This window comes from Cenococcum geophilum, assembly GCF_001692895.1.
Source record: "Cenococcum geophilum 1.58 unplaced genomic scaffold K441scaffold_140, whole genome shotgun sequence".
NCBI lineage: Eukaryota > Fungi > Ascomycota > Dothideomycetes > Gloniales > Gloniaceae > Cenococcum > Cenococcum geophilum.
Window position 1 is genome coordinate 12,837 of NW_027137698.1, and position 10,624 is coordinate 23,460.

Sequence of the window (10,624 nt, forward strand, 5' to 3'; positions counted from 1 at the left end):
CTTTAGTCTTATCTATTCGATATAATACAGCTTTAAGATATTTAATTATATCTTTATCGTGTAATTTATATTCGGCTAATAATATAAAGTTAACTATAGCACAAATAAACAGCATTGCCCCTTTGTTCCTATATAGTAATAGTACTATAACTAGTACAATCTAACGAAGAAGGGACTTATATATCTTTCTAGTCTATTAGCTTAACTCTGCGAAGTTATCCTACCTAATTATACCCTAAAAGGGTTTAACCTTAGCGAATTATGCGGTTAGAAGACGTTCTACCCTATCCTTAGCAGATAATAGGGTTTTTATACCACTCTGATTAGTTATTAAAACCTTCCCTTTCCCTTTCTTAATATTAAGTAGTAGTGCCCGAAGCCAGCTTATTAAATACTCCGTAACGCCTTTATACAGCTAGTGTAGTAAATTAGGGGCCATTATAGCGTATATATCCGCTATATAATAGGACTAGGCAAAATTTTAAATTGGCCTAATATACTTAGGGTCGCTGCAATCTAGCTGCAAGTTTTGCTATCATTTAAGTTGCTTAATGGTTGATTTATGCGTCCGTCGCGGCCATTTGCCAGATATAGTGCTTAGTAGGTTACCTCGTTTATAAGGCAGTATATAACACATTATATAGTATTGCCCTAATTTTACTTCTGTTAATATAACCTGCTCCTTATAGTCTGCTATAAACCTAGTAAGTATGGGGTAGCATTGCCTGATAAACCTATCTGCGTATCGCATTGGCATACCGCGCCTAGCAGCGCGTTTAAGGGCTAGCTTTTATGTTAACTTAAGTACCTATATACTACTAAGGTAAATACTTACGTTTAAACATAATACTTATTACTTAATAGTATGCATCCAGCTTGTTCATTTAGTTACTTAGTAAGTCCGTAGGTATATAACCTAGAAGAAGCATTGCTAGCCTACTAGCTACACGTTAAGTCTTTAACAGGATATTAAGTATCGTAATATAAACTAGATGCGCCTTTTTGTCTCCGGATAGTATAGTTAGCTTAGTTTGGTTGCTACTAGGTATCACCATAATAGCCGTCGCACTATTAGGTAATTAATCTTAGATCTCCCACTAACGGTCGGCCGTGTATGCCTTATTATACACTCTATTACCCTTTACATTAAATTAACGAATAGGAGAATAAACCATATTATCTTTAAATGGGAAATAACCAATTAGGAAAGCCACTACGCTAAATATATTACGGTGGTATATCTTTAGGTTTTTGCCGTATATATTAAGTTCTATAATTCGCCAGCTCTTATCGCTTACACCTTTAGAAATAGAATATAGTTTTGTCTTAACTTCTTTTGTATTTTAGTATAATATATATCCGTCCCTTATATTTTTAATACAGGGGTCTTATAGCTACGCGTCTATTTCCTTTGCTAACGTGCCATTACGTACCCACTAGGTAACTTACGCCCATTTTATAGAGCTTATAAAAGGATAGAACATATTATTGCCTTCATTCATTCCATCCGCTAGCTAGCTAGGCCTTAGCAGGTGGTCGCGATCTACGGCAAACTGCTAATTAGAGTTCCCCTCTAGGTAGCTAAGCGGGGTTCCTATATCGCGGCCAGTCACTTTATAATAAGTTTAGGTATAATAAATATTTAAGGTAGAGAGGCTTATTGCCGCGTGACCGTGCGTTTTAGTGCTAGTTAGTTATTCTGCCGGTGCTATATAGCTTAGCTCCTCTACTAATATTAAGCCGGTATTTCCTATAATAGTTAATAAAGTATTGTTAACAGCGGTGTTAGTTGCTATAAGGTTATATACCTATTATTCTATAGTAAATTCGTCGTCTTTACGGGTATTCGCTTAAGCCTAAATTATAGAATAGACATTATCCGGTTAGTTAAGAGAGTCTATGCCCACAGCCCTGTAGTACGGCCTATATCGCGCTAATCCACCCACGGTAGAAATCGTATGCTTATATTTGGGGCACTGGCGATTTATTAAGCCTATTATAATAGCAACAAATACAGCTCCTTACATTGTTATTAAGATTAGACAGGTAGGTTTGTGCCTAAAAAGGACAGTATATTATATAACTAATCTAATAGCTATAATCTACGGTGATCTGCTAGCTATTTTAATAACTAACTATAACGGCTTGCTTCTTTTAAATTATAAGTTAAATATACTAAATAGCATATTATCCTAAGCGCTAATAATATATAAAGCAGTATTGTATCCTACAGTACCTATTATAATTAATTTACAACTACTAAATATTTATAAACCTTTAATCCCGCGTCCCTCGCCAACACTATATATACCTAGTATAGCAACAACACAATTAAATAGTGTGTATACTATAGAGGAGGCATAGTATAAGTCTACTAGTAAAACTCCTAGAAAGAATAAGTAGATTATATCCGGGTTTAGTATTAGCAGCGCTTGTTTGTATAAGATTAAAGGGGTAGTTAAAGATATTATAAATAAGAGTAATGCAATATCTATACGCTTCTAAGACCAAATAAATTACGCTATTTAAAGTAAGATTATAGCTAAAATTATTAACTAAATCCCAAAGTCCAGTAATGCTCCGGTTAAGTAGACTAAGGAAGTAGCCTAATATCTCCTTACTCACACGCAGTTAAATATGCGCAAGAAAGCTGGCCAAACCAGTGCTAAATTAGGACTTCGGTATGGAGCTACAAATTCTGCCATAGGGTACCCTTATATAGAGCCTTAGGATATATATTAATCTCTTTTACTAAAACATATTAACAAATATAACGTTCGGGGTCTTATAATCTGTATATATTAAGATTTAGAGAATATACTACGGTCTATAATTTATATAGACTTAGGTGCTAGTCTACTTTAAACTAACTTAGTAGAAGGGTAGATGAGTCTTCTAGATTTTCCCAAATTTCTTAATATTGCTTAGGACGCTAGAGTTAACCTAAAGACAGAGGAGTTATAGGCAGATATACTAATAATTATACTAGTTCGGAATGTAGGACTATTAAAGTATATAATATAATAAACGCTTAAAGCCTCTAAGGATATAATTATTTTCGTAGTTGCGAATATACGTGGTATATAGTAGCAGTCCTTATAGCTTTAAATCTAATACTATTTAAAGTCTTAATTATTTACTAGGAGCCCTACTTAAAGGGGTATATTAAAGCGGTCTTAATTAAGCCAAAATATTAATTTTAGGCAGGCAAAACGTCCTAGGCGTATTAACCCTTGTTCTTAGGTTGTATATTCTAATATACTTCTAACTCCGCCCATTATACTAGTTATTTATAAAGAATATTTTCTATAACTAGAGGAAGCGTATTTAGCGGCAATCTGCTATAGCAAATTGCCCTTTAACGCACGCGTTATATTCCGTTAGCAAGAGCATTTACCTTAGGCTTATCCACTTTACTTTATACTTTTTACCTCTACTACCTTAACTAACTCTCGCACGGCACCTCTATGCGACATTAATTAGTTAATTAATTAGTTTAACCACCAATTGCTGCTTTAAGCTGCGACTTACTCCCTAAAACTACAGCAATCTGCCTAGCAGATTAACTCTTATAATTGGTTTATCTTACTTACCTACTTTAGACTTACACCTTTACCAAATACTAACTAGATTCTTTTACTTTTATATAGCAACGCTCTACTCCTTCTTTATTCCATCTTAGTATCTTTACGCATTATAATAAAAAACTTAGGATATTACGAAGGGATGGGATATTAATACTTATCGCCTTAAGGAAATTAAGAGATATAATCCTAGATAACATATAAGAGGCTAGGCTTAAAAAATCCACGTTTTGTACTGCTAAAGATAAAGTGCCACACGATTAGTTTATTTAGAAGATTCTTAGCGACTTACCTAAGAAGGAACGTGCTTTAAACAGCTAGTCTAGATAGGCTATTATTTCTTTTATATTATCCTAGAGAACTAATGCCACTAAATAGCAAAACAATATAAAGTCGGAACCTAAAAGTTAGAGTTAAACCCAATTTAAACCTATAATAACGCTAGCATGTATATTTGCTTCTAAGCCAATCTCTAAATTACACGGTTTTATATCACTAAATAAGCCGTTCTTACTCGAAAATATAACTTTCTAGTTTTAAAGAATAAACCTAATCACCTAAAGCATAGTAGAGCTTTATAAAGTCTATAAATTTTAAAAGGTAATATAGAAACACTAATAGTTAAAGAAATTAGTTTCTTGCTATTTTAAGAGGTTATAGTATTAGTAGGTTTTATCTTAGATAAGGATGAAATTACCTAGCTTAATATGGTCACTAATAAGGAGGTTTATATTACCTAGCGAGGGCTACTATAAGCCGTGTTTTAGTAGTGTATACTATATAACAGAAGCAGAGTAGAATTTCTACTTAAGAGTACGGATTATAAGTCCCTTTAATAATATCTAGCTAGCTATATACTAATAATTGCAGCTAAGTATTTAATTATAAAAGCACCGTACTAATTACTAAATAAGTGGGGCATAAACCCTCCCAGAATTGCCAATACTCTAACCTACTAGTATTCGCGCACTAAGGCCGCACTTAAGAAATGGCAGAAGATTACACCTAAGCCAATCCATAAGCACTTAGATGTTAAGTTTATTAATAAAGATAGCAAGAATAAAAGCGATGCTTTATCCATCTTATTAACACACAGCGGCATTCTAAGTCTATTAAGTCCGAAGAAACGTAATTATAAAAGGGAGTAACCTATTAGAGGCATCCACGGGTAAACTACAGCAAACTACGGCAAGCTGCGGCAAGCTGCTAGGAATAGCTGTAATAATCTAGTTATCTAGCCTATGGACAATCCCAACGATATAGAGCACGGTAAGGACAATTGCGATACTTCTAAGAGTAAAACTACTTTGTATTCCTAATTAGCTCAGACTCTATATAATAATTAAACTCTATACCCGCAAAAGCTTTCCTTAGTAAAACTATAGAAACCAATATAATTAAAGATATCTTAGGTAAAAATGCGCTTAAGGATAATATAACCTAAGCTAAGGAGATATAGGCTACAATGCCTATTGCGCAAAGGTATAAGTATATAGTCATGTAGAGTATATCTTAAATTAGACTAATATTAGCTCTTTTTAGATTTTAAGAGGCCGCTATAGCTAAAGCAGGAGGCAAGGTTTAATAAATAGAGTGGTGGATGTACGAACGTTTGGCTAAGCTATGCAGAGTTCCTAAAAAGGCCGTCTTAGCGAAGAACCCGGTCCCCGTTCCTAGTAAATAGGGTCTAAATCCGAGGTTTAAATTATTCCTATACTAGCTGTATAGCGCATCCGAGATATTCTACTAGGAGCGCACTAACTAAACGGTGGGGTTTTTGCTAATAGTGTAGGAACCGGAAAAATTGTAACCGCGTACTTAACTATTGTCCTTAGTTACCACTCTGCCATAAACCTAAATAAAGTGGCTGCTAATTAAGCGGCTGGAAATGCGAATTAGTATCTACAGGAGAATAACTAGGCTAAAGACGCTGAGTATCCTAGCCAGGACAAGATGCCTTTTTTATACTTATATGTAAACTAAAACGCTATATCTATAATGTAAAGACAGCATGGTGTAAATCTAGTTATTATAATTCTAAGTGTGATTACTAGCTAGAGAGACAATTACATCTTATTATTTAAGGACTCTATACTTATAATAAAAGAGCAGACGCTACTACGGTTTGCAATATTCTATAAGATAGAAGGTATATATAAAGGAATAGCGCGACTAAACCCTTAGGAATAGCTTTAAATGGGGACTTTAGGGGACTAGTTAGATCACGATGTAATAAATAATAGTCGGACTCTTATAGGTAAAAAGAAAACGCCCTACTTATAGTTCTCTAATGGCCCCCTATAGAGGTACATAGACCGTTATAACTACGCTCTTTAGCAGAATCTTATAGGATAAGTTTTATAATAAAAAAAAATCAAGAAATTTATGTTAACTAATTCCTTCGCTCTTAAAAAAAAATAGGGGTACCTCTATACCTAAGATTCTTTGCCTAGGCTTTAGCATAGTAATAGAGAATGGTGTTATAGACATATACTAATTTATTATAAGCGCCCTTAAAGATATAGATTGGGCAACCGCTTAAGCTAACCCTAGTATTCTTAGAAAATGCATATCCGTGGAAGTTAATAAAATAGCTAAACTATGGACCTAATTTTTAAAGTAGGGAAGGAGTAACCCTAAAAGTGCCTCGCAGTCTGCGATATATAAAGAATTGGTTAAGGTTAGTGGCCTAATTCTTATAAATTTTCTTATTCGCCGCAACTAGGATACTATTGGCTTTAATAACTAAAAACTAAAAGTTGTTCTAGGCGAGCTCCAAATTTAATATATAAAGTATAATTATAAAACTAAAGAACTTAAATTTCTATATAGTATAGAAGGTGCAATAGTGTTAGAAATAGAAGAGGTATTTTAGCAGAAAATGGTTAAATAGAAAGAAGATAGTTTTTCTACTGGGAAAAAACTAGTATAAATGGCCAGCAGCTCCTTAAGCAGCTACTTTACGTGCTATAATACAGCAACGACGCCTAGGTTACTTTTATAGAAGGATAGATTTAATAAGGATCTTCCGGATAATAATAAAAAAAAAATATCTAGTCTAATACCACACCAACACAGTTAAAAATCCTATTAGAAGTATCTTGGATCAGAATAAAAAGGAAATTCTTTATAACAACGCGAAGTTTTAAGACGCTTTTAGCTATCTATAAAGAAGTTATAGCAGCTATAGCAGTGCTATATGTCGAAGGCTATCGTAGCAAATTTATTATTAGTACTAATTTTTTAATTATTAGGGCGGTATATATAGCAGTAAGTGGCAAAATACTCTATCTTTTTACCTCTTAATAGCAGCACACTTAACTAGAACTCTAAGCTAACACTTATTTTAGGCCTTAGTTGCTAAATATAGTAAGGATGCTATTATATACCTCCCTAGAGGAACACTACCGAAGCAAAAAGACTATATAATCTATGACTCGTAGAAGCAGCTAAGCGGGCTATAAATTCTCTTATTATTTCTAACGGCTATTACGGAGGGTATTACTATTAACGGCTTCCTATATTGAAAGTGAAATTCTAAATAAGCTTAAGTTTAAGAAAAACGCTGCTAATAAGAGACTAAACGTAGACACGAATAAGCTAGAAAATTTAAAGAAGTAGCTAATGCAAATGTTATAGATTATAGTAGCGATAAAGTTTTAATCCTTTTAGCGCGGAATTGGGCAATATACTAGGTAGTTTGCCGTAAATTCTTCTCTAGCGGAAGAAGTATAATAGACTATTATTTTCAGAATTAGGCAATATAGTAGGCAGTATTCCGTAGTCTCATAGTTAGTAAAAGATAAATGCTAGATTGTTTTTTTATAGAATTAAGCAATATACTTAGCGATGTGCCGCAGTCTTACGGCTAATAGAAGGCATATACTAAGTTTTTTTTTATAGAACTGGGCGATATGTCGGCAATATACTGCAATTCTTTTATTAATAAGAAAAGGTACTATCTTGCTATTTAAGGAGGGCAATACGTGAGTAATATATCGCAGTGCTCCATTAATAAAAGAAGCCGCTAGCTTATAATATAGGAACCGGGTAATATATAAGCTAATATTTAGAATACTCTGCTTATAAGAGAAGCCTACTAGCTTATAATATAGGAACCAGGCAACGCACAATTAGATATATCGTAATGCTTTACTAATAAGAGACGCCTACTAGCTTACTATTTAAGGACCTAAGTAATACGCTAGGCGATATATTATAGTGTTCTGTTAATATGGCAAGTCTGCTAGCTTACGATATAGGAACCGGACAATATACGAGCTAATATGTTAGAATACTCTACTAATAGGCGACGCCTGCCAGCTTGCAATTTAAAGAATTGGGCAATATGCCTAGCAATATACGGCAACTTCATGCTCAGTAATAAAAGTCTGCTGGCTTACCGCTTAAAGAACTGGGCGGTGTACTAGGTAATATGCGGTAATTTCGCGCTTAGTAATGGAAGTCTACTAGCTTACCGCTTAAAGAACTAGGCAATATACTAGGTAATATACGGCAATTTCTTGCTTACTAATGGAAGTTTGCTAGCCTACCACTTAAGGAACTGGGCGTGTGCTAGATAATATACGGCAATTTCACGCTTAGTAATTAAAGTCTACTAGCTTGCTCTTTAAGGCAGTAATCTTATTAGATTAGAGCTCCTAGCCGGAGTTATAATTAATATAAACTTTAGATCTAACTATTTAATTAGTAGAGTGGAGTAAATGTAAAGTTAATGTGGCTCTTAGAGCTCTAGATCTATACCTAATTTAAAATGCGGCTAAGGAAGAATAGATTCCTTATAACTCTATACTTAATATAAGGCCAATTAGTAACTCCCGGAGCTCTGCTGCTGACTTAGTGCCTATTAAGGGGCGCATTAGCTATAGAATCTAAAACCCCCACTTATTTTACTACTGTTCTCTTTATACTAGTATATAGCTTATTCCAGATTACAGTAGTTAAAATAAGGTTCTTGGCACCATTTTAATATATAGCTTTAAGCTCCTATTCTATATTCTATTTTAATCTAGAGCTCTTATATACGCGCTAAAGTAATGACTTCTTATAATATGGCGACTCTACATGCCTTAATTGCGATACTGTAGTCGCATTTGCATGCCTTATATAATGTTATTATCTTAACCTTTGTGATCGCGATGAGCTTATTTCTGGGGGGTGCTTATATAAAAGGTAGGTAAAGACATAGGAAACGCCAATTACAGAGAAAACGTTGGCCGAGGAGGAGGCTCTATTGCTATACTAAAGTAGGGAGTCACGATAGAGGCCTAGTGGTAGAGAGGGGCTTATTTAAATCGCTTACTAATGTTAGTTAATTACATATTAATATACGAAGTTAAATCTAGAGCCTTATTCTAGAGCTTTACTAAATAATTAACTCTATTACAGATTCAAATAAGCTATAGTAGCCGCTACTAATTATAAAATAGGTAATATTAAAAGGCGCACGGATTAAACAGTTATAATAAAGGCGATTTACAACTGAATAGTCCCTTTAGGTTTAAATAAGGAGCTTTAAGCTCCATATCCCTTCGTCTGGTAAAAGAGACTTTTCATATTAGGCGCTTTAGGCGCTCCTGCCTAGGTTAGCATGCTGCAGGCACCCTAGCTAGCGTGATTTTATTAGCAAGCCTTACCAAAACGCGTTAATATTGCGATGCCAATGAAATGCTGTAGAAGGCCACTACCTATATATATATAGATATATTTAAGAAAGTTAGGCAAAAAGTTATAATATATAATATTATAACTATAGGTTTCTGCCCTTCCTCTATTAACCAGCTGCCGATTATATAGGAAAATCCTCTATTAGAGTCCTTGCCTAAATTACTACTACCTATCTACTTTATACGCGTTCTTAACGTCAATAAGAATAAGCTTCCCTCTTAGATCTTACTGCCAAACACTATCCATCTATTTATTACCTACTCTCTGCATTAGAACCAATTTCCCCTTAACTTAACCTATTTTTAAAGTAAACGTCGCAATAGTATATATGCTAATAAGTAGTTATAGATATCTTACGCTAATCGGTTATTATAGATAAATAAAAACCCTAGGCATGTAGCCACCCTAGCTAAGCGCACTAAGCGTCCCTATATTAAAAAGGCGTTACTAAAGAACGGAGATAGGACCACTAAGCCAGGTCTAAAGCCGCGAAAGAAAAAGGTGGCGGATAGTTGCTAAAAGGAGATTAAAGGATTTCTAATTAAGTAGAAGAAGAATAGTAAGGTAGCTAAAGCTATAAAGATAGCCCAGCCACCTGTTAAGAAGCCTCCGCTAACCTATTCTATCCTATTAGTCGCTAGAAATGCCGCTATATATAGTTTAAAGAGAACCAAGTTAAATAAAAATAGCGCCGCGGAGACGGCTGTTATAGAAACTAGAAGACCATAAAAGAGGGACCTCTCTAATATTGCAAGTCAGACAATTAGTAGTATAAAGGAGGGATAGGATGCTTTGCAGACTGCGTTAACTGCTAATTACTAGAATATTAAGAGTTTAAAGACGGAAATTGAGGAACTTTAAAAAGCTAAGAAGGCTTAAAATATATCTATTACTAATCCAATCCGGGACGCCTAAGTAATAAAGCAGGACTATCTCTAAGGTTATAAAACTATATTCGCAACTAACTAAAGCGCATAATAATATAAATTAGAGAAAGGTAATATTTTAAGAGCTTTTAGTAAAGGATTAGCTTAAGGTTATAAGGGAGGACGTACTATATGCTAAATAAGGTATATTAAGTGCTATAAGTGGTTAAAAGGTTTAACTAGCGGCTATTTAATATAGAGGATTAATTAAGGGCGGTAGAGGAGGGCTTAAAGGAGGCTATAGTAAAGGCTCAATTAGCTGTATCTAGTCTCCTATTATAAAATAATCAAAAACAATGCGTGCATTCTATACTTAGCTAAGTAATTACCTTTTTATATTAGTAGTCTAGGTAGGATTTATAAAGTTTAATAAACTAATAAGTTGGTTTAGTTCTTAAATCCTAAAGATTATAACTATATAAGACT

The 10,624-nt window shown here is 34.1% G+C and overlaps 1 protein-coding gene across 1 annotated transcript; it reads right to left on the reverse strand.

Annotated features, from left to right (window-relative positions):
• Nucleotides 1-535: 535 nt before the first annotated feature.
• Nucleotides 536-781, reverse strand: K441DRAFT_599202 (uncharacterized protein; the record flags this gene model as incomplete). Its single annotated transcript, XM_067645142.1, has 1 exon — nt 536-781. A coding segment is annotated over one exon (246 nt), but the record flags the coding sequence as incomplete, so codon positions are not given.
• Nucleotides 782-10,624: the final 9,843 nt, after the last annotated feature.